Here is a 27,347-nt window from a genome sequence, read left to right on the forward strand (position 1 = left end):
ACACACTCACCCAGTCATGCACACACTCACCCAGTCACACACACACTCACCCAATCACTCACACACTCACCCAGTCACACACACACTCACCCAATCACTCACACACTCACCCAGTCATGCACACACTCACCCAGTCACACACACACTCACCCAGTCACTCACACACTCACCCAATCACTCACACACTCACCCAGTCACACACACACTCACCCAATCACTCACACACTCACCCAGTCATGCACACACTCACCCAGTCACACACACACTCACCCAGTCACTCACACACTCACCCAATCACACATGTGGACAATTTCACACACTCACCCAGTCACAGGCTTTTCTAAGAACTGAATGACGGTTATTCTAAGCTATCATTGAAAAGCACACATGTTTTTAAAGAGTTTCTTTTGTGTACTTTTCAGTGTACGTTTATGTTTAGTTCTAACATAGCCTTGTCCCCCCAGGGTCCTGGGCCTGTGGGACCCTCTCCTCGGGTCACTGTCTGTGTGGGTTTCCTCGGGGTGCTCCAGTTTCCTCACACAGTCCAAACACGCGTTGGTGTGGAGCGGCTGAGTGAAGCTCCTCTCAGGTGTGAGTGTGTGAATTTGTCCATAACCTGGAAATGTTATTTTATTTCCAAATCTTTAACTTCACAGGAGAAGGAAAATGAAACAGTAAGAGGATTTGTTTAAGCAAATTATTACAAAAGTGTAGTTTTTTGCCCTATAAAATTAGAACTGCATTCTCAACTGTGGCCCTGGGAAACCGTGCCCCCAATTTCTGTTACAATGGGGACACATCCCATTTCCAAAAAAGGCTGAGGTATTTGAGGAGAGGAATGAAGAGACAAAGTATCTGCTAGACGTATTCGAGCAGAGGAAACGGCGTTTGTTGAACAGAATGGGCTGTAAACGGGTTATCAGCAAGTTTCTGACATCTGCGGACAGACAGGACAATCCGTGACAGTTCTCGCCAGTGTTTTCCAACCGAGATAATGATCTGGGCCATTGTTCCAAACACAGCGGAGAAGGCCCTCTCTCCCCAGCGCTGGGAGCTATTTAAGCCTCCGAACGTCCAAACGCTCCCTCAGCCCAGTGGTGGCCAGTGATGTCTGAACCATGTGGACCCTTCACTTTCTCCTCGGCACTCTGCTTTTTCCTCTCCACTCTTTCTGCAGCCAAGTGTGTCCAGAGAAATGTGTGTGTGAGCAAACAGCGGTGGTGCAGTGCTTCAGGGTCCAGGCCGTTCCCTCGGGAATCCCCAGAGACACAAGGAAACTCAACCTAGGGTACAACCACATCAAGGAAATGAAGGTAACTGTTTTCCTTTGCTTTCTGATGATCCACCATGTCGTATGTCAGTGATAAACATTAGTTTTGCGGTGCATTTTGTCTTTATTTTATTGATGAAACAAATGGGAACATAGTTCTGAAACTTCTGTGACCTGCTTTGATTAAAACCCCACAAAGTCCACTTTCAGCGCCTGTTCCTTTAAATGATAATGAGCCGCTCTCTGTTCACCCCGACCCCGAGCGCTCAGCAGTGAGGAGCGAGGAGCAGAAGCTCTGGTTTTTAGCCGTTTTCACTCTGTTCTCTTTCTTCTCTGTTTTTACTCAGTGCTCTTATTTCTCTGCGCTCATTGTGTCTGTTTTGCTGAGTTTAACCTCGTCTTTGCGCTCTCACTTAAGCGTGGTTCCTGCGCTGTGATTGGACAGACTCAGACGAGGGGGCGGGGCCATTCTAAAGTCTCTGCACTTGACGTCAGAAGAGGAGCAGAATCAGAGACTCGTTTTATCTTGTGTTTTCTGAGTCAGGCAGATTACAGTAAACTGACTGAGGGGTCTTGTTTCACAGTGTGTGGGTTGGTGGGCTCCAGATCCACATATTAATAGGAACATGCTCTGAACAAGGGATTTATCTATAAATCTATAAATTTTCTAGACTAGTTTTAGGTTAGAATTATTATGATTCTTCAAAACAAAGTTTAAAAACAGTGTTGATTTTCTTCTTGGAAATTTCACAAGTCTCCTCCCCCTATTTTATTAAAGACATTTCACACCCAGCTGCTGAGACCCCCCCCAAAAAAACACACACACTTTGCTAACTGAAAGGGTGCCTTCCTCCTCCAGGTCACTGCTCTTTATCTCAGCACCGATAACACTGTCTGTAAGAGCCCAGAGGTGGTGAGTGTGTGACGTTGTCCACAGGTGTGTGTGAGTGACTTGATGAATGTAGTTAAATGGCTTCAAATGGTTCTCTCTTATTCAGACCTGCTCTTTTCTTTGTGCTTTGTCTTAGAACAGAGACTTGTCCAGTTTGCCGGGTCTCGAGGAGCTCATACTGTCCACCTGTGGAGTGGAGCAGCTGGAGGGTAACACTTTCAGGACGCAGAAGGTCTTAAAGACCCTGGACCTCCAGAAGAACAAACTCAGAACCATCCCTCGAGGGCTGCCGTCCAGCCTGGAGAACCTCCACCTGGGCCACAACAGGATCCACAGCCTGCAGGAGTCCGCCCTTCAGGGCCTGAAGAAGCTCCGGGTGCTGAACCTCCAGAACAACCTCATCACCATGTTACGCTCCAGCACCTTGTCGGCGCTCACACTGCTGGAGAGCCTGTCTCTGGAGGGCAATAGAATTGAGACCGTTCAGGGGGCGCTAAGGTTACCCATGCTAAACCTGTTTAGCTTAGCGGACAACAAGATCCCCTCACTGCCTGCTGCGTTCTTCTCATCCCTGCAGCTGCTCAAGACCCTGGACTTGTCCTCCAACCTCCTGAGCAAGGTCCCCCATGACCTCCCACCCGCCCTGCTTCACCTCAGCCTGGACAGGAACCACGTAAGAATGCTGAGAAGTCGAGACCTGGCGCAGCTGAGAAGCCTGACCACACTCACCGCCTGCAACAACAGGCTGGCGTCGGTGGACGGAGGGCTGCGCCTGCCCAACCTGACCGTGCTGGAGCTGGCAGGCAACCAGCTCCGAGTGCTGCCCGGCCGGCTGTCCTCCAGACTGGAGAAGCTAGACTGTGGGCAGAACCAAATCCAGGAGGTGACCTACCAGCAGCTGTCTGGGATGAGGCAGCTGCGGCATCTGTTCCTGGAGAACAACACCATCCGGCACCTGGAGAACCACGCGCTGAGAAACTGCCTCCACATCATCAACCTGGCGTTAGAACAGAACCTGCTCCCCACCTTCCCCAGAGGGTACGGCTGATACACGGGGTTTACACCTCACTCTGGGTTTATTAACGATAACCTCCCCTTAACAGGCCTTAAAGGTCAGTAGTGGACTACGCTGTCCTTTCAGTGGACACTTTATTAGAAACACCCCTACCTCATATATCCACCACCTGGACACTTTATTAGAAACACCCCTACCTTATATATCCACCACTTGGACACTTTATTAGAAACACCCCTACCTCATATATCCACCACTTGGACACTTTATTAGAAACACCCCTACCTTATATATCCACCACTTGGACACTTTATTAGAAACACCCCTACCTCATATATCCACCACCTGGACACTTTATTAGAAACACCCCTACCTTATATATCCACCACTTGGACACTTTATTAGAAACACTACTGTGTATTTTTAGTACTGGACACTTTATTAAAAACACCCCTATTGTACATTTTTATTACTGGCCACTTTAATAGAAACACCCCTACTGTGTATTTTCAGTACTGGCCACATTATTAGAAACACTACCTCTAGGTTAGGTGCTACTATCAAAGTGGTCAGTGATGGTGAGACACCTAGACTCTGAATACTTGTGTGAACTGCTTGTATGGATGGCATTGATGGTACTCCTCTGCTACAGGGAACATTCCTCTGCATATTTGTATCCCCCAGGCTTCCAGAATCTCTGGTCCGTCTGGATCTGAAGGGGAACCGGATCTCCACCATTGAGGAGCAAGACCTGAAGTCCCTGAAGCGCCTCCAGGTCCTGAATCTGCGCAAGAACAGACTCTCCTCACTGCCGGCCTTGAGCCTGCTCCCCAAACTGAAGACTCTTTTCCTGGAGGGAAACCCCTGGAACTGCAGCTGTGAGCTTCTCAGGGTCAAGAGGTCTCTGCTGGCGAGGGACGTGGACATCAGCCCAGAGTTCTGCAGTGAGACCGTCCACATGTCTGTGGACATCTGGCAAGCATACGTCCTGACACAAGAGCAGTGTGAGGAGTCCGTAGAGCCCACACCGGAGAGTCAGACCGAGCACACAGACAACGAGGACTACTATGATTATGATCTTTAGTATTTCACTGGTCAGCCAAAACATTAAAGCCACCCCCTTGTATCTACACTTACTGTCCAGTCCCTCAGCTCCACTGTCCACAGACAAACTGTAGTCCATCCGAGGTTAGGCATAGTTTATTAGCCCCCTTTTCCCTTGTTCAACGTCAGGACCCCCACAGAGCAGGTGTGATGTGGTGGTGGATCATTCTCAGCGCTGCAGTGACACTGACGTGGTGGTGGTGTGTTAGTGTGTGTTGTGCTGGTGTAGAGTGGATCAGACACAGCAGCGCTGCTGGAGTTTTTAAACCCCTCAGTGTAACTCATGAACTCATGAAAGGAGGACCAACGAGGGAGGAGTGTCTCACAGAGTGGACAGAGAGTGGACACAGGGTTTAAAAACTCCAGCAGCACTGCTGTGTCTGATCCACTCGTACATGGCACATTCACAAAAGCTTTGTTTTCCTGTTCTTTCTGTAATGGCAGTGTATAGATTTCTTTTGTAGACACCGCTTATAACGAAGGAATTCAGCTATTTTAAAAGGGCACTCTTTATGAACAAAGACATTCATAAAAGACCAGCATGTGGTGCCTTGGGGACGAGTGTACAACTGTGCTCCCTAATGCTATCAGATCCTAACAGATCCTAACAATGCTAGCAGTGTTCCGAAATCTAGTGTGAAGGCTTTCCAGAAGATTAGAAGCTGTTACTGCAGTGAAGGAGAAACAAACTCCCATTGAACCCCAGCCATTGGAATATAACTGCTGAATGAGCAGGAGTCCCTCAGTGTAATTCAGTTATGAGACACAGGATGAACTTCTATATAATTCACTCCATCTGCAAGACCAAAGGACAACAGCAGGGAGCATCATTTCACCTCAGAGCACCTTTCAGTTCATTTCTGTTCACACTGTGAACCAACAAATTCCATCTCTTGAGTGTGTTTACCTACAGATTAAACTGTGTATAGTGTTATATGTAAAAATCATTCATTAAAGGTTGTGTCACACACTCACCCAGTCACTCATACACACCTGTGGGCAGTGTCACACACTCACCCAGTCACTCACACACTCACCCAGTCACTCATACACACCTGTGGGCAGTGTCACACACTCACCCAGTCACTCACACACTCACCCAGTCACTCATACACACCTGTGGGCAGTGTCACACACTCACCCAGTCACTCACACACTCACCCAGTCACTCATACACACCTGTGGGCAGTGTCACACACTCACCCAGTCACTCACACACTCACCCAGTCACTCATACACACCTGTGGGCAGTGTCACACACTCACTCAGTCACTCACACACTCACCCAGTCACTCATACACACCTGTGGGCAGTGTCACACACTCACCCAGTCACTCACACACTCACCCAGTCACTCATACACACCTGTGGGCAGTGTCACACACTCACCCAGTCACTCACACACTCACCCAGTCACTCATACACACCTGTGGGCAGTGTCACACACTCACACACACAGTCACTCACACACTTACACCCGTGGACAGTGTCACACACTCAGACCTGTGGACAGTTTCACACACTCACCCAGTCACTCACCTAGTCACTCACACACTCACCCAGTCACTCACACACTCACCCAGTCACTCACAGACTCACCTAGTCACTCACACACTCACCCAGTCACTCACACACTCACCTAGTCACTCACACACTCACCTAGTCACTCACACACTCACCCAGTCACTCACACACTCACCTAGTCACTCACACACTCACCCAGTCACTCACAAACTCACCCAGTCACTCACACACTCACCTAGTCACTCACACACTCACCTAGTCACTCACACACTCACCCAGTCACTCACACACTCACCTAGTCACTCACACACTCACCTAGTCACTCACAAACTCACCCAGTCACTCACACACTCACCTAGTCACTCACACACTCACCCAGTCACTCACACACTCACCTAGTCACTCACACACTCACCCAGTCACTCACACACTCACCTAGTCACTCACACACACACACACAGTCACTCACACACTTACACCCGTGGACAGTGACACTCAGACCTGTGGACAGTTTCACACACTCACACACTCACCCAGTCACTTACCCAGTCACTCACACACTCACCTAGTCACTCAGTTCTCAATTCACACAGATGAATAAATATGAATGATTTGTGTTAGAATTATATACTGCAATGTTAAGATATACATTAAGTCATTCCAGGACGTGTGTAGTGCACTATAGAGGGCGCATGGAGTGATTTGGGATTAAACCTCTGTTTCTCTCATATATCCTGGTATTTTGAAGGTCTCTTTAAGAGGTACTTATTGCCCCCTACTGGACAGACGTGAAAATGCAGACCTTCTCGTATTCGTCTGGACGGGGATATTTTCAAAAATGGAGAGAGGAAAAACTCTGTTGTTTTTTTTCTTGGAATTGAAAGCTAATTACTAGATCTACACATGTCAGACATTAAGGGTGATTACTCAGAAATATATAAATATCAACCATCACGTGTTTTACTTCATACCTGTACCCCCTATATTTTTCAGCGTAAGTGTATTTTCACTGCAGATCAGAAACACAATCCCAGAACATCTTCCACAGAGAAACAACAACAGTGTGACTATTGCAGGTTTCAGACCAGGAATCAGCTTCAGGGACCATGATGTTCCAAATGTCCACGTAAGAATCAGAGGTTTCTGAATTAGAATTACAGTGGATTATATTTTAATACATAGTTGTACTTGCATTATACAACATTTTTAAAACTCCCAGTTCCCTACACAGCACACCATGGAGACTGGCCTGACTTGCAGGGGTGTGACCTGGCTACTGTGAGAGAGTGGCCCTCTGTCTTACCTCTGGAGTCCTGCTGGTGACCTCCCTTCATAATCAAACTAAAGAGAAAAAAATAGTGTGGAAACCACTTGAGAGTGATATTGTAAATGCTTGGGAACACATTACAAAATCCTGCTCATTAAATATCTTATTATTTCATTACGAGAGAGAGACCAACAGGGTGTACCAACACTGAGGGGGAGGGCTCTGTGGTCATTTTGGAACAGTCAGAGTGTGCGGCAGGAATACAAATGAATTCCCAGTCAAAAAAGACTTTATTGTTGTTGTACACGGCTGTTCCTCTGGTTTATATACTCCTCCTTTCTGTAGTGAAAGCTAAGCCCTCGCTGGGGTTAGCCGCTGTCTTTGTGGAGAATAGGAGTTGGCCGGTTAATGCTGAGAGATATTAACTCATATGTGTCAAGTTTCAAGTCCTTCTTCACAAAAATGGCCCCAGAGTGTGAAAAGTCTGGGTTGTTGACTCTTGAGTGCCCTACATGTGAAGTACACTACGGAGGGAGTACAGGGGCTTTGGGCGCCATCTGCTTTGTGGGCTCTGTCCAATCAGAGAGCTCCATGTCACACAGCGGGTTCAGAGGGGAAAGGAAGCCGAATGGCAGCGGCGGAGTGCGGCGTTGGCGCTGAGTAAACTGGGCTTAAATAAACCGGGATTTCATTCATAAACTGGGCTTTTAATAAACTCAAACCAACCCAAGGATGGACTCCTGACACCCGCGCCTCGTTAGGACCCTTTCGCCATGGCGCTGCTGTATGAGTTTGTGTGGCGCTTGCTCCACTGTGTGCTCCAGCTCCAGAGAGCGGCGGCTGCCTGGGTGAGAGGCCGCGTCTGGATGAGGGGCGGGCGGCTGTGGAGCAGAGCGAGAGCCGCTCTGCTGATGTCTCCGTCCGGAGCTCCGTGCCTCAGCGGGCAGAGGGTGGCGGGGAAGCCGCGGCGTGGGCGCTTGGCGGCGGACGGCAGGGCGCTGGAGAAGTTGCCCGTTCATGTGGGTTTACTGGTGGCGGAGGAGGAGCAGCAGTACACCGACATCGCCAGCCTGGTGGTGTGGTGCATGGCAGTGGGGATCTCCTATGTCAGCGTTTACGATAATGAAGGTAAGGCCTGGGTCTAGAGGAGGCCACAGGGGGGGGGGGGGGGGTCACATGCACTGGAGTCACCAGACTTCCCTTTGGATTAGTGCAGCCCTCAGTTTAGTGTGCTGCAGATACTACAGAGTGAGCACGAGACACTACAGAGTGAGTACTAGGTACTACAGTGAGCACTGGACTCTACAGAGTGAGCATTAGTTAATATACAGTGAGCACTAGGTACTACAGTGAGCACTAGACACTACAGAGTGAGCATTAGTTAATATACAGTGAGCACTAGGCACTACAGAGTGAGCATTAGTTAATATACAGTGAGCACTAGGTACTACAGTGAGCACTAGACACTACAGAGTGAGCATTAGTTAATATAGAGTGAGCACTAGACACTACCGAATGAGCATTAGGTAATAAAGAGTGAGCACTAGGTACTACAGCGAGCACTAGACACTACAGAGTGAGCAGGAGACACTACAGAGTGAGCATTAGTTAATATAGGGTGAGCACTAGGTACTACAGTAAGCACTAGACACTACAGAGTGAGCATTAGTTAATATACAGTGAGCACTAGACACTACAGAGTGAGCATTAGTTAATATAGGGTGAGCACTAGGTACTACAGTAAGCACTAGACACTACAGAGTGAGCATTAGGTAATAAAGAGTGAGCACTAGGTACTACAGTGAGCACGAGACACTACAGAGTGAGCATTAGTTAATATACAGTGAGCACTAGGTACTACAGTGAGCACTAGGTACTACAGTGAGCACTAGGTACTACAGTGAGCACTAGACACTACAGAGTGAGCATTAGTTAATATAGAGTGAGCACTAGACACTACCGAATGAGCATTAGGTAATAAAGAGTGAGCACTAGGTACTACAGCGAGCACTAGACACTACAGAGTGAGCAGGAGACACTACAGAGTGAGCATTAGTTAATATAGGGTGAGCACTAGGTACTACAGTGAGCACTAGACACTACAGAGTGAGCATTAGTTAATATAGAGTGAGCACTAGACACTACAGAGTGAGCATTAGTTAATATAGGGTGAGCACTAGGTACTACAGTAAGCACTAGACACTACAGAGTGAGCATTAGGTAATAAAGAGTGAGCACTAGGTACTACAGTGAGCACAAGACACTACAGAGTGAGCACTAGACACTACAGAGTGAGCATTAGTTAATATAGGGTGAGCACTAGGTACTACAGTAAGCACTAGACACTACAGAGTGAGCATTAGGTAATAAAGAGTGAGCACTAGGTACTACAGTGAGCACGAGACACTACAGAGTGAGCATTAGTTAATATACAGTGAGCACTAGGTACTACAGTGAGCACTAGGTACTACAGTGAGCACTAGGTACTACAGTGAGCACTAGACACTACAGAGTGAGCATTAGTTAATATAGAGTGAGCACTAGACACTACCGAATGAGCATTAGGTAATAAAGAGTGAGCACTAGGTACTACAGCGAGCACTAGACACTACAGAGTGAGCAGGAGACACTACAGAGTGAGCATTAGTTAATATAGGGTGAGCACTAGGTACTACAGTGAGCACTAGACACTACAGAGTGAGCATTAGTTAATATAGAGTGAGCACTAGACACTACAGAGTGAGCATTAGTTAATATAGGGTGAGCACTAGGTACTACAGTAAGCACTAGACACTACAGAGTGAGCATTAGGTAATAAAGAGTGAGCACTAGGTACTACAGTGAGCACAAGACACTACAGAGTGAGCATTAGTTAATATAGGGTGAGCACTAGGTACTACAGTAAGCACTAGACACTACAGAGTGAGCATTAGGTAATAAAGAGTGAGCACTAGGTACTACAGTGAGCACAAGACACTACAGAGTGAGCATTAGTTAATATACAGTGAGCACTAGACACTACAGAGTGAGCATTAGTTAATATAGGGTGAGCACTAGGTACTACAGTAAGCACTAGACACTACAGAGTGAGCATTAGGTAATAAAGAGTGAGCACTAGGTACTACAGTGAGCACGAGACACTACAGAGTGAGCATTAGTTAATATACAGTGAGCACTAGGTACTACAGTGAGCACTAGACACTACAGAGTGAGCACTAGACACTACAGAGTGAGCACTAGGTACTAAAGGGTGAGCACTAGACTCTACACAGACCCTAGACACTACACAGTGAGCCAGTGGGGTCCAGATGTGATACAGTGAGCACAAGATGCTCTACTGTGTGCTCCTGATGCTCTGCACTCTTCCCAGTCCTCCATAGTGGGTCCAGAATGCTCTACAGTGAGCTCCTGGTAGTAAACACTAGGGCTGTGCCATATTGCATCGTTTGCGATAACATCGTCATAATTTTCCAAATGATATAAAACCTCTATATTGTGATAATAGTAATATTCTGAATTTTGTAAGAGATGTAATGACTTGTCGTTCCCCATGATGTGGCGTAGGTTCTTTACATGAGTGATTTAGACACAGTGTAGTACAGTGGAAAGTGCCTCTGAGGAATTTGCTCCAAAAAAAAGGGGAGTGACTTCAGTAACATGGAGGTGGTTTGGTTACAAAATAACCGACGTACAATAAACCGTGTAATTTTGCTAATTTTTTTTTATTTATTGTATAATAATACTATAACGTTTTGTTGCAATGGTGTGTTTTTGAAATGAATAAAAATGTTTTCAGTGTTGTGTTCATATCGCCAAGAATATTGTTATGGCCAAAATACCCTGGAATATCGTGATATTATTTTATGACAATATCGCCCACCCCTAGTAAACAGTGAGCTTCGTATATCGTAAAGAGATCACTAGATTAGAGTCTGATTCAAACTTAATAACATCTAGTTATCACTTTATAGTAATAATAATAGCGTTGCATATAAAGCCAATGTAGTGTTCTCTCTGTGTCTGCGTGGGTTTCCTCCGGGTGACTGTCTGTGAGGAGTGTGGTGTGTTCTCCCTGTGTCTGCGTGGGTTTCCTCCGGGTGACTGTCTGTGAGGAGTGTGGTGTGTTCTCCCTGTGTCTGCGTGGGTTCCTCCGGGTGACTGTCTGTGAGGAGTGTGGTGTGTTCTCCCTGTGTCTGCGTGGGTTTCCTCCGGGTGACTGTCTGTGAGGAGTGTGGTGTGTTCTCTCTGTGTCTGTGTGGGTTTCCTCCGAGTGACTGTCTGTGAGGAGTGTGGTGTGTTCTCCCTGTGTCTGCGTGGGTTTCCTCCGGGTGACTGTCTGTGAGGAGTGTGGTGTGTTCTCTCTGTGTCTGTGTGGGTTTCCTCCGAGTGACTGTCTGTGAGGAGTGTGGTGTGTTCTCCCTGTGTCTGCGTGGGTTTCCTCCGGGTGACTGTCTGTGAGGAGTGTGGTGTGTTCTCCCTGTGTCTGCGTGGGTTTCCTCTGGGTGACTGTCTGTGAGGAGTGTGGTGTGTTCTCTCTGTGTCTGCGTGGGTTTCCTCCGGGTGACTGTCTGTGAGGAGTGTGGTGTGTTCTCCCTGTGTCTGCGTGGGTTTCCTCCGGGTGACTGTCTGTGAGGAGTGTGGTGTGTTCTCCCTGTGTCTGCGTGGGTTTCCTCCGGGTGACTGTCTGTGAGGAGTGTGGTGTGTTCTCCCTGTGTCTGCGTGGGTTTCCTCTGGGTGACTGTCTGTGAGGAGTGTGGTGTGTTCTCTCTGTGTCTGCGTGGGTTTCCTCCGGGTGACTGTCTGTGAGGAGTGTGGTGTGTTCTCCCTGTGTCTGCGTGGGTTTCCTCCGGGTGACTGTCTGTGAGGAGTGTGGTGTGTTCTCCCTGTGTCTGCGTGGGTTTCCTCCGGGTGACTGTCTGTGAGGAGTGTGGTGTGTTCTCTCTGTGTCTGCGTGGGTTTCCTCCGTGTGACTGTCTGTGAGGAGTGTGGTGTGTTCTCTCTGTGTCTGTGTGGGTTTCCTCCGGGTGACTGTCTGTGAGGAGTGTGGTGTGTTCTCCCTGTGTCTGCGTGGGTTTCCTCCGGGTGACTGTCTGTGAGGAGTGTGGTGTGTTCTCCCTGTGTCTGCGTGGGTTTCCTCCGGGTGACTGTCTGTGAGGAGTGTGGTGTGTTCTCTCTGTGTCTGCGTGGGTTTCCTCCGGGTGACTGTCTGTGAGGAGTGTGGTGTGTTCTCTCTGTGTCTGTGTGGGTTTCCTCCGGGTGACTGTCTGTGAGGAGTGTGGTGTGTTCTCCCTGTGTCTGTGTGGGTTTCCTCCGGGTGACTGTCTGTGAGGAGTGTGGTGTGTTCTCCCTGTGTCTGCGTTGGTCCGTAGGTGTGACCCTGAACTAGATAAGGGTTACAGACAATGAATGCAAAGAGCCCATTTAAAAACATGTCTCTCCATTTTTTTTTTCATTTTTCTTTTGCTCCATCATTCGAACACAGCTCTATCTTAATAATATCTGGTGCTCATTAAATAGTATCTAATGGTCAACTGTTGTTTTCCTAAAAAGGACGAGGGGGCTCTTTCTATTCCTGTAAGAGGAGTCACATCACATGATCCCTGTCTATAGCTGACTAGAAACTGCCTGAAGGATCATCTTCTCCTGTTCCACTGTATTTCCGTCTCCTCCACTTCCTCCAGCGTGGCACTGTGGCCCACTTCAGCCCCGGTTCCACTACAGGGACATTTCCCAATCCACTGTGTGTGGAGAGTGCAGGCTGGATTACCTTTAACCCCAATTAAGCAACTTTCAGATCTCAGTGCTGGTGCGCAGTCAGGCGTGGATATGATTCACAGGGATGATTATCATTTATCAGAGAGATTCATTTGGACGTGTTCATGACTGTGACTCATCCGAGGATAAATTTATATTCCGGTCTGTCAGCTTCCTCCTCAGATGATGTCTAAATCTGTCTCAGGTGTGAGACCCTGCAGAAGCAGGAGGAGTCTTGGTTCTCAGTTACATCACAGATGATAAAACCAACAAACTTCTCGCTCTGAAATGACACACACAGGTGTTTTTCTCTGAAATGAATGGTGTTAATAAGGAGTTTTGATGCAGTGTCACACTGAATGTTAGAACATTACTGTGAAGATTTCACTGCCTTCTGCCACAACAGTAGGATGTTGCATGATCAGTTCTGGACCACGGAAGCATCTCCAACTCATTCCAAAGGTGTCGGATTGAGCTCTGTCTCTCCACAGAACAGTTCTATGAAATACACTGGGTGTGGTAACATTTGGCTCTGGTGTATGGAGCTGTGTAACCGAAGACAAGAGTCTCAACCATTCATTCATTGTCTGTAACCGCTTATCCAATTCACGGTCGCGGTGGGTCCAGAGCCTACCTGGAATCATTGGGCGCAAGGCGGGAATACATCCTGGAGGGGGCGCCAGTCCTTCACAGGGCAACACACACTCACACATTCACTCACATCTACGGACAATTTCAAGTCGCCAATCCACCTACCAACATGTGTTTTTGGACTGTGGGAGGAAACCGGAGCACCCGGAGGAAACCCACGCAGACACAGGGAGAACACACCACACTCCTCACAGACAGTCACCCGGAGGAAACCAACACACAGACACAGGGAGAACACACCACACTCCTCACAGACAGTCACCCGGAGGAAACCCACGCAGACACAGAGAGAACACACCACACTCCTCACAGACAGTCACCCGGAGGAAACCAACACACAGACACAGGGAGAACACACCACACTCCTCACAGACAGTCACCCGGAGCGGGAATCGAACCCACAACCTCCAGGTCCCTGGAGCTGTGTGACTGCGACACCACCTGCTGCGCCACCGTGCCGCCCGAGTCTCAACCAGTGAATCATAAAGGAATACTGTCCTCGCTGGGGTTGGGCGATATGGCTCTAATATATCACAATATTTCAGGGTATTTTCTGCGATAATAATTTGGCGATATGACTAAACACTGAAAAACATTTCATTCATTTGCAGAACATACTTTTGAACAAATAAATGTTAAAAAGAGTTTCAAACATTTTTGATTCAGAAGTAAACAAGCGCTCTGTTAACATCTGGTTATTTTGTAAACAAGATTCTGATCTACCACAGAAGTGCAGAGAACTTACTGCATTTATATACACAGTTCTACAAAACTACCCTTAAAGTTCCACAGTGAATAAACAAACAGAAAATGGATGGATGCTGTGCTGAGTGGGTGTGGTCTGTTTGATTGGGTTAGAGCTCATTGGCTGTTGTCGTTTTTGACTTTTCTCAAACTCCACTGGGTGCTTCAGCTTGAGGTGGTGAAACCGATTAGTTGCGTTTCCTCCATTTGTTGTTACAGGGCTTTTTCATGTCTTACACATTACTGTGGTTTGTTGTACATCTGATATTTTGTAACCAAACCACTTCCACGCAACTGAGGCCCCTCCCCCTCTTGGGTCGAGACTTCCCGCCGTTCTGCTGCTGTGTCTAAATGACTCACGTAATGTATCCCACATTATCAAGTTAGAATATCACCATTACAACTGTATGGAGTTTGTTTTATTGTTTTAATGAAGTATATGATATGGCACATCCCTATACCCCAGATATAGTTAATCAGCCAAGATGTGAGGAGTCCAGATAATCACACAAGTGCATACTTCCTCAAAGACACGTGAAGCCGTCCCACCGCTTCTTTTTGAACGGCTGCTAAAGCAGTGACAGTAAACAGCTTAATGTGCCGAAGGAGGACGTAATCTGGTGACAGATGCCCTGTGGTCAGAGAGAGTGAGGCCAGATGATACATGACTACCATGGGTATCCCCTTGTGGTGTATCCAGTGTCCGTTCTGTTGTTATCTGTGCAGAGATGGCATTGTAATATAGTGCTGCTGAAACTTTACAGCGCTCTCTGATTTCTCCTGTTTGTTCTGCAGGTGTCTTCAGGAGGAATAACTCCAGGCTGATGGAGGAGATCCAGAGGCAGCAGCAGGAGCAGCTGGGCTCAGAGAGCTGCAGATACTCACTGGAGAGCCTAAACAATGGCACAGATCAGCACGGTGAGAGTCCACACCCGGCACTGCCGCGCAGGGTCTGCTCAAACAGGTTCTACCTGAAACCACAGACTGGAACGCCCTGTTGTGAGACTTCTTACGGTTGTGTTACATTACTGCTCTGTATGAGAGGATCCCAGCCCTGCTCCGGGTGGGTCCCTGGGGAGCAGGGGGTGTCAGGTGTTGGTCTCAGTCTTAGTCTTAGTCAAGGCCACTTTAGCCGTGACACTGAGGGAGAAGAAAGCAGAACACTCTCACACTTGCTCAAGGACACTCCACTTTCAGGGGTTAGTTTCAGGGTTCATTCTCCCCTCCCTTGTTTTTCCTGTTTGTCCTGGGGGTTGAACGCAGTGAGTTTCTGGTCTAGATTTTAAAGTCATTTTGGAGCCTTCCTTTTGGTTCTTTTAACCAAAGTGTAAAGAGGAGCTGATGTGCAAACAATGTCTGAAAATAATAACAATACGTTGGTTTCATAATATGAAAACATGTAATATTCAGGGCATATAGCCATTTATGTGGAGAGCGCAGAGGTTGTAGAATGGCCCCGCCCCCTCGTCTGAGTCTGTCCAATCACAGCGCTGGACCTGTGTTTATGTGAGAGCGCAAAGGCGAGGTTAAACTCAGCAAAACAGACACAACGAGCGCGGAGAAATAAGAGCACTGAGTGAAAACGGAGAAGAAAGAGAACAGAGTGAAACTGGCTAAAAACCAGAGCTTCTGCTCCTCGCTCCTCACTGCTGTGCGCTCGGGGTCGGGGTGAACAGTGAACGGCTCGTTATCATTTAAAGGAACAGGTGCTGAAAGCGGGCGTTCTGAACAGGGGCTGTTTACACAGGGGGAGAACACTGCTGTGGGGTTTGATCCTTGTGGTGTTTTGATCAAAGCAGGTCACAGACACTACATTAAAGACCCAGAACTGTGTTCCACTGTGGAGAAGAGGAAAATGTGTCTCCTTTAATGTTGTTTTTAATATTTATTAGTAATATACAGCACCTGTGTGTGTGTAGCGCTGTCGTGTCAGACGATAGTGAAGGTGTTGTCTCCAGACGATGGGAAGCTCAGTATTGTGCGAGCAGCGCAGCAGCTGTGTAAAGCCGTGGAGCAGAAAGAGCGGACGTCCAAAGACATCAACGTCACTGTGCTGGACTCTGTACTGAGAGGTGAGTGGACACCACACACACACACACACACACATCTGTGTGTTTGTTAAAGGGACAAGATCAATGTTAACATGAAGCTCCTGAGTTAACCCTATAGTCTCTGTTCCTGGGTTTGATTTTAACCATCATTTGCTTGTAATTGTACACAGAGTCTCAAGGATTGTAGACATCCCTCATTAAGAGTGAACTGAGCTGTGTTAATGTGCACACGTCATACACACAGACGTACGCAGCTTCTATAACCTCCATAGAGAAGCATGATGTTAACTCGAGACTCTCTGAAGCAGCTGCACATGAAGGTCGTCATGTACTTGGACCCAGTGCCAAGTACAAAGCCCTCCGGCATCTGACTGTGGAGCAGTGAGACTTCATACTGGCCTTGGGCAGATAAACGATGCCATCCATCCATCCATCCATTATCTGTAACCGCTTATCCAATTTTTAGGGTCGCGGGGGGTCCAGAGCCTACCTGGAATCATCGGGCGAAAGGCGGGAATACACCCTGGAGGGGGCGCCAGTCCTTCACAGGGCAACACAGACACACACACATTCACTCATACACTCACACCTACGGACACTTTTGAGTCGCCAATCCACCTGCAATGTGTGTTTTTGGACTGTGGGAGGAAACTGGAGCACCCGGAGGAAACCCACGCGGACACAGGGAGAACACACGATGCCATCCAACATTGCGATAATTTCAACCAGTGAAGATATAAATCTCTCTGTCTGTACCCCACACCGAGGCCAGCTGTGAGACGCTGCTCTTTAGTAGCCGCTCCCTGACCTCGCAGCTGTGTCCTGTCGCCGTGTTAAAGACGCTCTGTAACCGCCGGAGAGACCCCGGAGCTTATGGTGCAGGCCTCTCCTCCTCCCGCTCACACAAGACGTTTTTCTGTTCTTTCACACTTTAGAGTCCAAGAACATCCCGGACCCAGACCTGGTGCTGAAGTTCGGGCCGGTGGAGAGCACGCTGGGCTTCCTGCCGTGGCACATCAGACTGACAGAGTTCATGTGAGTATGAGGAGGGAGGGGTGTTTGGAGTGTGAAGATGATCACTTGTGCACGTTGATGTGGGGACCTGGAGCCCACCAACACGCACACTGTGAAACAAGACCAGGAAACACGGGATAAATCGAATCGTTCTTACACTGCTCTGCTTCTGACGTCAAGTGCAGAGACGTTAGAATTGCCCCACCCCCTCATCTGAGTCTGTCCAATCACAGTGCTGGATTAGCATTAGCATTAGCATGTTGTGGAGGCTGAATTAAAATGACACGTACAATGTCTCAAACCTGTTATTCTTCTCGTTCTCTGACGGAGTCTTTCTCTGTTCATCAGTAACTGGTTTATTATGTTTTTATGATAAAGAGGCAACGTTAGAGTGACGTGAGGAAGCTGACGGACCCCTGGAAGAGGACAGGAAGCCCCCCTGGAGCAGGGCTGTGTGTTCTGTTCCTATGAGCAGAAAATGGCTGCCCCGGTTCTCGCAGCTGATTGGATGATTTGAAAAGTGCTCATGTCATTTTCATAACTCTCAGATGCTGTTGAAAGGAGCTGAAAAACCACAGCAAGAAAAGACCTGGGAGAGTTCTGACTGGTTTAATACGGATTATAGGGGTCTGAGGGGGCTGTAACCGGACCCCAGCTGCTTCACGTGGCTCGGAGACTCCTCCTGGTGCAGGTGAAGACAGATTTTAGTCAGTGACAGTAGAGGAACCCTGTTGTTGGATGTGAAGAGGCTGGTCTTTTGTATCATGCTGTAAACTCATTAGAATCAGTGTGGCTTTCTACAGTCTCCTGAACCATATCGTCTCAGATGAAGATATTGAGCCTCTTGCCCCCCACCTTCGCCCTCAGTGTGGAGCAGGGTCTTGTGTCGAGTGATAATCGGAGGAGATTAACGCTGCTAAACCTGAGAGTGCTGCCTCGCGCTTTTCAGGATCCACACTGACTGTTTAAAATGACAGAGCCTGGCTGAGAAAAGCTCAAAGGACATCTGTCTCTCTTTCTCTCTCTCTCTCTCTGTCTGTCTCTCTTTCTCTCTCTGTGTCTGTCTCTCTCTCTCTCTATCTGTGTCTCTCTCTCTGCCTGTCTGTGTATGTCTCTCTCTCTCTCTGTGTATCTGTCTCTCTCTCTGCCTGTCTGTGTATGTCTCTCTCTATCTGTGTCTCTCTCTCTGCCTGTCTGCCTGTTTGTGTATCTCTCTCTCTCTCTCTCTCTGTCTGCCTGTGTCTGTCTCTCTCTCTGTCTGCCTGTGTGTCTCTCTCTCTCTCTACCTGTGTCCCCCCCCCCCCCTCTTCTCTCTCTGGGTCTCTCTCTCTCTCTCTCTCTCTCTCTCTCTCTACCTGTGTCTCCTCCCCCCCCTCTTCTCTCTCTCTCTCTCTACCTGTGACCCCCCCCTCTTCTCTCTCTGGGTCTCTCTCTCTCTCTCTCTCTCTCTCTCTCTCTCTCTCTCTCTCTCTCTCTCTGTGTCTCTCTCTCTCTGTCTCTGTCTCTCTCTCTCTGTGTCTCTCGCTCTCTCTCTCTGTGTCTCTCTCTCACTCTCTCTCTCTCTGTCTCTCTCTCTCTCTCTCTCTCTCTCTCTCTCTGAGTCCAGGTCTGTTATTGTGTGTTATCTAAAGGCTGCTCCTGCTCTGGGGGGGTTCCTCTCCTCGTCCAGGGGTCGGTCAGAGTCCAGAACCTCCACCAGCCCGTGTTTCTCACCTCACTCTAACGACGACTCTTTATAAAAGTGACAGTGACAAGTCAGAAAAGGTCAGAGACTGAAGATGAAAAGTATAAAAGAGTGTTGTGACAGAGTGAGGGTCGTCCTTCACCTCCCTCTCTCCCTCTTCACGCTGCAGCAGAGAAACGGGCTCCGCTTTGTCTCACGATGAATCTAAAAGAGCAGTTTATTTTCATCTAAAGTCCTCATCAAAGCCCTCACTGTAACAGCCTCCGGAAACAATCCACCGCCGGCTGCTTTTCTCCTGAATCTAAATCCCCTGGAGACTCGGGTCCCTCTCGCTCCTGTCAGCTCTGTCCTGCTTCTTCAGAGGCGTCTCACACTGGAGAAAGTCCCCACATTTCACAGGATAAGGCTTTAAACACCTCTGTGTCCTTCAGCTGCACCAACCATATTCAACACCAGGAAGTTATTCTTCTTCTTTCTTTATGAAGTGTGTCCTCATCCTCTGTCTTTACTCCACCGCTTCGCTGTCGGCTGGAGGTCGTCCTGGTGTTTTTTTATTAAATGTTTGACAGGATCCTGCTTAAATTCAATCCTGGTTTAAAGTTCATTTGAATTATTACAGAATCCAGGTCCAACTCTCTCCAGAAACACACACACAAACCTGTTTTAAAAAAGAAACAACAACACGACTGTTTAAAGTTTACTGCTTTCATCCAGTTCCCTTTTAAAACCCGCCCCCGGTGATTCTCTGAGGAGAGACATTCGTCTCAAATACTTTACAGAAGCGTAAATGTTAATCCACAAATTAAACACAAGCCACAGATACCGTGATCTGAGCCTCACGGTCTGCCCCCTAGCGGCGGCTTGTTCTGCTGCGGGCCGCGTTTGTGGACTCCACTTGTATTTGGATCGAAGTGAAATGCGGGAAAAGGAAAGTCTCAGAATCCAAAAACCCGCGAGAGGAAATGAACAAATGCAATGTAAATTTAAACAAATATATTGTCGTATGTATTATATTTATATATAATTTGTGGATTAACATTTACGCTTTAGTAAAGTATTCTGAGACTAATCTCTCTCCGTAATCCTCCCCCGTTATGAGTCGAGTGGAGTGTTTATTCTCAGACTGACCGCTAGAGGGTGGCAGAGCTCTCTTTTTCCACATCCCCTTTGACTTTGTCTTGAGCCTGTGATTTCACTACTGCTTCATGACCCCTTCACCAGTCTCTTACACTGTGTGTGTGTGTGTGTGTCCTACAGCTCTTTGCCTTCCCACAAAGACGTCTCCTACGAGGATTTACTCGGTGCCCTGCGGCACTATGCAGCCTGTGAGCAGAGACTGGGGAAGTGAATGAACCTCCACCGCACAGAACACAGGCGAAGGGACTGAACTGAACGAGAGAGAGAAGGAGCAGCAGCAGCAGGGATCCTTCTCTCTTTCTGTTTATAGCACAAGCAGCAGAGCAGCAGTATTCAGACAGTTCTCTCTCCCTCTCCCTCTCCCTCTCTCTCTCTGTCTCTGTCACACACACACACACTCACACACAAGCGTATGGTTCCTGCGTCTCACACCCAGACTCTGAGAGATGGAGATGGAGAGGGAAAGTGAAAATTGCGCCATCTGCTGGTTGTTATTAATTTCCCCCGAAGGAGATTTCTGACAACGGACTGAAAAGCATTTGAAGCCGCCATTTCCAGAGGAGATCTCTCAGTTGCTGCGAATACCATCCGAACCCAGACGATTTCACCCAGCCGTGTAACGGTAGAAACACGGCCGAACTACATTTCCCATGGTTCAGTGCTGGTGCTGCCTCATGGGGAGAGCTGTTAATGTCCGACAGGATCCTGTAGTTCCACGGTGGGAAACGGCTTGTAAAAACTCTTCATCAGACTTTTAACACGGTTAGGCCTCTGGAAGGAGGGGGGGGGGTAGGTCCACAACATGTTTCACAGCACGCCCTGGAGCACCTTTAACTGTGTGTAAACCTACGGAGAAGTGTGTGCTGATGTGGCTGAACCTGTGAGAGATGGTTAAAGGGGCGAGTGAGCTGCTGTGTGCTCTGCTGATGTAACCCAGCGTCTTTGGAGCACCTCCTGTGGCCGTAGTCAGAACTGTACTGTCTCCACTGAGGAATCCAGCCCTCCGTCTTCAGAACATCGCCCCGGGACTCGATAAGGACCTTCATCGTGAGTTTGCAGTAATCGTGCTTCAAGTCTGTCCGCTTTGCGAAGGTCCGAGTGTGTGGACGAGAGCCCGGTCCGCTCCTCTGCATGTGAACGGGTGTGTGTGTGTGTGTGTGTGTGTGTGATTGTACTTGACAGTGATCGTCAGTGAGATTATAATCGTACAGGTTCAAGATTTATTTTTCTGTTTTTTGTTTTTTTTAAACTGATCAACTCATTTTTACTGCAGTTAATCCCTCAGTATTTATTGCTCCGTCCAGTTCCACACAGATTACTTCTCGAGGGGTTTGGAGTTGCTCTGCTTTCAGTTTAGTTTGCTGTAAATATGCAGCAGGTGTGTGGCAGAGGAGCACTGCAGACGGCACAGTGTATGGTCCAGGAGCGGTCTGTGGGTGTCGCCGTGTAGGAGAGTTACTGTAGTGTCCAGTGTCTAATAAAGTGTACTAAACCCCACAACAGGAGTTACGTCTTCAATTATTTGCACCGCACCAAGTTCTTTGCCGGGACTGATCTCTCAGAACTGGCCTCACCCCTCACACCCTGCGCTGGAAGAGTCCGTCTCTGAATGGGGAGAGAGGCCCGAGAAGCCAAACCTAATCATCACGTACTCACTCGCGGTTGGGATTTCCACCACAAGGGGCACTATATTCTCACATGCTTTTAGGGGCTGCTCCACAAGGGGGTGCTAAGGGTTGCATCAATTGCGCTGTTATTCCCTAAAACAATAAGTTCACAACTATTTACGATGGACCGGTGCTCTGTCCACGGTGTGGGCTCTGGGTTCACCATAGTTCTTACACTGGATGTCATGATCTGGAGTCCACAAACACACACACTGTGAAACAGTCTGTTCTCTGTGTCATAGGTCTGCTCCACTTCAGAATTCAGGCTTCAGAGTTAGCCCCGCCCCCTCGTCTGAGCCTGTCCAATCACAGCGCTGGAGCCATGTTTATGTGAGAGTGCAAAGGCGAGGGTAAACGCAGCAAAACACATGACCAGCGCAGAGAAAAGATAAAGTAAACGAGAAGAAACGAGCAGAAAATGAAGAGAACCGAGCTAAAATGGACCTTCTGAGAACCCGAGTTGTTCTTGCTGTGCAGTGTGTTGCTAAATCTCATTTAAAGGAACATATCCTCCCTCTTCTCAGAGTGGGACACACTTCTGGTTCCTAATGAAACCTCTGTGACCTGCTTTGATCAAAACCCCACAGCACCGTTCTCCCCCTGACTAAACAGCACTGTTCCTTTTACTGTTAATGAGCTACTCGCTGTTCACCCCGACCCCCAGCGCACAGCAGTGAGGAGCAGGAGCTCTGTTTTTTTTTTAGCTGTTTTCGCTCTGTTTTCTTTCTCCTCTGTTCTCGTTTTCTCCAGCGGTTCTGAACAGATCTGCGGGGTTACGTTGTTTGCTGACGGACGGCGCTGGGTCCAGTGTGGTCAGGACGGTGGGGACAGAGGGGGAGCACCGTGTGGTTATCAGAGCGGCTCCAGAGGACGAGATTTTTTCCATTGCCTTAAGCTTCTTAGGAAATGTATCAGCTCCGTGCTTCTGCTCCCTCTCCTTCCTTCAGCCTTTTCATCTCAGCTCCACAGAACATGCACACAGACGAAAAAAGACCAGAGTCTCTCTCTCTCTCTCCTCCTCCTCCTCACTCCTTTCACTGTCCCTCTTATGTTCTCTGCCACCTCTCCCATGTTTCTCTCTGTTTATGTTTCTCACCCTTTTCACTTCTATCTGGTTAACTTTCCACCTCTTACTTTCTTCCTGTTTCTCTTACACACACTCTGTACACCCCTCTCTCTCTCTCTCTCTCTCTCTCTCTCTCTCTCTCTCTCTCTCTCTCTCTCTCTCTCTCTCTGTCTGTCTCTCTCTCTGTCTCTCTTACACACACTCTGTACACCCCTCTGTCTCTCTCTCTGTCTGTCTCTGTTTCTCTTACACACACTCTTTACACCCCTCTCTCTCTCTCTCTCTGTCTGTCTCTCTCTCTGTCTCTCTTACACACACTCTGTACACCCCCCTCTCTCTCTCTGTCTGTCTCTCTGTTTCTCTTACACACACTCTGTACACCCCTCTCTCTCTCTCTCTCTCTCTCTGTCTCTCTTACACACACTCTGTACACCCCTCTCTCTCTGTCTGTCTCTCTCTCTGTCTCTCTTACACACACTCTGTACACCCCTCTCTCTCTCTCTCTCTCTCTCTCTCTCTTACACACACTCTGTACACCCCTCTCTCTCTCTCTCTCTCTCTCTCTCTCTGTCTCTCTTACACACACTCTGTACACCCCCCTCTCTCTCTCTGTTTCTCTTACACACACTCTGTACACCCCTCTCTCTCTCTCTCTCTCTCTCTCTGTCTCTCTTACACACACTCTGTACACCCCTCTCTCTCTGTCTGTCTCTCTCTCTGTCTCTCTTACACACACTCTGTACACCCCTCTCTCTCTCTCTCTCTCTCTCTCTGTCTCTCTTACACACACTCTGTACACCCCCCTCTCTCTCTCTGTCTGTCTCTCTGTTTCTCTTACACACACTCTGTACACCCCTCTCTCTCTCTCTCTCTCTCTCTCTCTCTGTCTCTCTTACACACACTCTGTACACCCCTCTCTCTCTGTCTGTCTCTCTCTCTCTCTCTCTTACACACACTCTGTACACCCCTCTCTCTCTCTCTCTCTCTCTCTCTCTCTCTCTCTCTCTGTCTCTCTTACACACACTCTGTACACCCCTCTCTCTCTCTGTTTGGGTAATGTCTACATGGAAATACTCACTCACTCACACATACTCAGACACATTTAACAACTGCTCCACAAAGGGGCGCCTCTCAGTGCTTCACATCAATGACACTGTGGCTGTATTGTGTGGGGGACATTGAAAAACTGAGTGTATACAGTTTTTATCAATTTTTCATAATTCGAAGGCTTTAATTTTTCAGCACTTTGTGTGTGTGTGTGTGTGTGAGAGAGAGAGAGAGTGCAGTGTAAAACCCTCACTGTGGTGGTTATCCCCAAAGGCACATATACAGTGTCTTTAATTAGGGAACGTAACTGTACCTTACTCTGTTTTAACTGTAGATTTAAAGTTGTGTTGATGTCATTCGCCTCGTTTCCTCTCCAGGACTTTTATTGTGTTTTATTCTCCACAGTTGTATAATGAAAGATAACAGAGGTCCCCCTCTCCTTCTGGAGAAGAGAATGTAATGAACCTTTAGGCCTTAAATTCAGAGGGAGCTGTGGAGAGTTTTGTGAAACCCTCTGGTCCTGCAGTGATTTTAGTGCCGTCTGGATACAGGAGTTAATCTCTGAGGAGACGTGGAGAGGGCTTCATTACCACCCTCACCCCCTGAGACCCTCCTCCACTCCCAGCAGGGCTTTAGAGTCTGACTGAGCTGAGCACAGTGTCTTTATGGAGAGGGGAGAGACAAAAGAAGGAAAGGCTGTGTGGTTCTCTCTGGTTTTCAGAGCACATCCACCACAGAGAGAACGGTCAGAGGCGGAGGATGAAGATCAGTGCAGAGAGGCTTTAAGGGATAAACAGAAGGTGGAGAACACTCATAATGACTGTGAATGAGTTGTGATTTATGGTTTTGAGGTTGTGAACCCACTAAAATGCCAGAGGATTAAAGTACAATAAAAATGCAGGATGTGCCCCTCTGAGGGTCAGCAGTTTGGACTTCGGGGCACGGCTGAACTGAGCGGTAATGAAAGCCACTGAAACTGTACTCCACTGGGGTCGTGTACTTGGCTTTAGGACCCGGAGAGAGGGGGAGAGGGAGAGACAGAGACAGAGAGAGAGGAGGAGAGAGGGGGAGAGAGAATGCTTAGGGAAGTTAAGTAGAAAACTCAGACCATTTATCATGTGCTCAAGCAGCTGCAGGAAATGACCAGCAATGGGACTCGCTCATGTCCAGAAATCCACAGATTAACACCCTGTCCCACTGCTAGCAGTGCGTACCATCACACACACACACACTCCCTGGCCCCTGGAGGAGAGGCAGAGCTCACTGTGTTAATGCTCTGTAGAAGGACTGGACGTTCAGTTACCATTGTCTTATTGTTTCCCTCAGTGTCTGCCCTTTCTACAAAGACTCCATGAAGATTGGACCAATAGAAACACTCCATGTCCCCTTTATTTACGGCTTAAACACATACATGCATCAGCCATAACATTAAAAACACCCTCCCCATCCTGCCATTGGATCTTTAACTCACACTCTCACATCTGTGGACAGTTTCACACTCACCCAGTCACACACACACTCACCCAGTCACTCACACACTCACACCTGTGGACAGTGTCACACACTCACCCAGTCACTCACTCACACACACCTGTGGACAGTTTCACATGCTCACACAGTCACTCACTTACACACACACACATGCACCTGAGGATAGTTTCACACACTCACTCACTCACACACACACACACACACCTGTGGATAGTTTACACACACACACTCACACCTGTGGATAGTTTACACACACACACACTCACACCTGTGGATAGTTTACACACACACACACTCACACCTGTGGATAGTTTACACACACACACACTCACACCTGTGGATAGTTTACACACACACACACTCACACCTGTGGATAGTTTACACACACACACACACTCACACCTGTGGATAGTTTACACACACACACTCACACCTGTGGATAGTTTACACACACACACACACTCACACCTGTGGATAGTTTACACACACACACACACTCACACCTGTGGACAGTGTCACACACTCACCCAGTCACTCACACACTCACACCTGTGGACAGTGTCACACACTCACCCAGTCACTCACTCACACACACCTGTGGACAGTGTCACACACTCACCCAGTCACTCACTCACACACACCTGTGGACAGTTTCACATGCTCACACAGTCACTCACTTACACACACACACATGCACCTGAGGATAGTTTCACACACTCACTCACTCACACACACACACACACACCTGTGGATAGTTTACACACACACACTCACACCTGTGGATAGTTTACACACACACACACACTCACACCTGTGGATAGTTTACACACACACACTCACACCTGTGGATAGTTTACACACACACACACTCACACCTGTGGATAGTTTACACACACACACACTCACACCTGTGGATAGTTTACACACACACACACACTCACACCTGTGGATAGTTTACACACACACACTCACACCTGTGGATAGTTTACACACACACACTCACACCTGTGGATAGTTTACACACACACACTCACACCTGTGGATAGTTTACACACACACACACACCTGTGGATAGTTTACACACACACACACACTCACACCTGTGGATAGTTTACACACACACACTCACACCTGTGGATAGTTTACACACACACACACTCACACCTGTGGATAGTTTACACACACACACACACTCACACCTGTGGATAGTTTACACACACACACTCACACCTGTGGATAGTTTACACACACACACACTCACACCTGTGGATAGTTTACACACACACACTCACACCTGTGGATAGTTTACACACACACACACAGACACAGGGAGAACACACCCCACTCCTCACAGACAGAGAGCCCCAGAGGGATGTGTGTATACTGTATGTAACATTAGCCACAGCCTGAGTGATTAGGGAGCAGTGAGAGGGAACAGTGGGTCCAGCCAAGATCCCATTAGTGGAGACATAAATAAATGCAAGGCCTTGCTTTTCTCTGCGGTTTGCTGTGTTTTATTGATCTGAACACAGAGCTATTTATAGTGCCGGCTCTATGAGGACGTTTGTTGGAGAGCGGTGTTTGTCTTGGCCGACTGAGCCAGCACCAGAACCCTCTCGGCTCGGATGATGAGCGCCTCCTCCCTCGTGTATCACTGCACGGCGTAAGGCTTGACGTTATTTGTGTGTTTTACTGATTGAGATCCTTCCGGTCAGATACAGTGTTACCAGAAGGCGCCTGCTCTTCTTACTGCTGCAGTAATCCTGTTTCACTCACTCTCCCCGAGCAGGCACTATGCAGACAAAGAGGCCACACTCCAGAGCTGACCCAGAGAGAGGGACGGAGGGCGCCTCAGGACAAAGAGATCAATACAGAGGAATGTTAAGGACATTAAACCTTATCAGCACGAGGCTGGAGTAATGACTACACCATGTTTGTAGCTCAGGGATTCATACAGGTACCGACTGCC

At 48.1% G+C, this 27,347-nt stretch overlaps 2 protein-coding genes across 2 annotated transcripts; both read left to right on the top strand.

Annotated features, from left to right (window-relative positions):
- The first annotated feature begins 1,118 nt into the window (after positions 1–1,118).
- Positions 1,119–4,261, top strand: LOC136701701 (nephrocan-like). The gene is made up of 3 exons (XM_066676351.1): positions 1,119–1,313; positions 2,299–3,200; positions 3,862–4,261. The coding sequence occupies exons 1-3, from the start codon at positions 1,119–1,121 to the stop codon at positions 4,259–4,261; spliced, it is 1,497 nt and encodes a 498-aa protein (XP_066532448.1).
- Positions 4,262–7,619: 3,358 nt separating this feature from the next.
- On the top strand, positions 7,620–21,598 carry nus1 (NUS1 dehydrodolichyl diphosphate synthase subunit). The gene is made up of 5 exons (XM_066677123.1): positions 7,620–8,200; positions 15,017–15,139; positions 16,141–16,293; positions 17,208–17,307; positions 20,228–21,598. Exons 1-5 carry the CDS (start codon positions 7,846–7,848, stop codon positions 20,316–20,318), a joined length of 822 nt encoding a protein of 273 aa, XP_066533220.1. The 5' UTR covers positions 7,620–7,845; the 3' UTR covers positions 20,319–21,598.
- The last annotated feature ends 5,749 nt before the right edge of the window (positions 21,599–27,347 follow it).

This window comes from Hoplias malabaricus, chromosome 7, assembly GCF_029633855.1.
Source record: "Hoplias malabaricus isolate fHopMal1 chromosome 7, fHopMal1.hap1, whole genome shotgun sequence".
NCBI lineage: Eukaryota > Metazoa > Chordata > Actinopteri > Characiformes > Erythrinidae > Hoplias > Hoplias malabaricus.

What these genes read in the sequence shown, in the direction of transcription:
- LOC136701701 (XM_066676351.1), top strand. Translation starts at nt 1,119, where the DNA reads ATGTGGACCCTTCACTTTCTCCTCGGCACTCTGCTTTTTCCTCTCCAC. An exon ending in ACCACATCAAGGAAATGAAG is followed by an intron (nt 1,314 to 2,298) that starts GTAACTGTTTTC and finishes GCTTTGTCTTAG; the next exon opens with AACAGAGACTTGTCCAGTTT. An exon ending in CTCCCCACCTTCCCCAGAGG is followed by an intron (nt 3,201 to 3,861) that starts GTACGGCTGATA and finishes TGTATCCCCCAG; the next exon opens with GCTTCCAGAATCTCTGGTCC.
- nus1 (XM_066677123.1), top strand. Translation starts at nt 7,846, where the DNA reads ATGGCGCTGCTGTATGAGTTTGTGTGGCGCTTGCTCCACTGTGTGCTC. An exon ending in CAATGGCACAGATCAGCACG is followed by an intron (nt 15,140 to 16,140) that starts GTGAGAGTCCAC and finishes GTGTGTGTGTAG; the next exon opens with CGCTGTCGTGTCAGACGATA. An exon ending in GCTGGACTCTGTACTGAGAG is followed by an intron (nt 16,294 to 17,207) that starts GTGAGTGGACAC and finishes TTCACACTTTAG; the next exon opens with AGTCCAAGAACATCCCGGAC.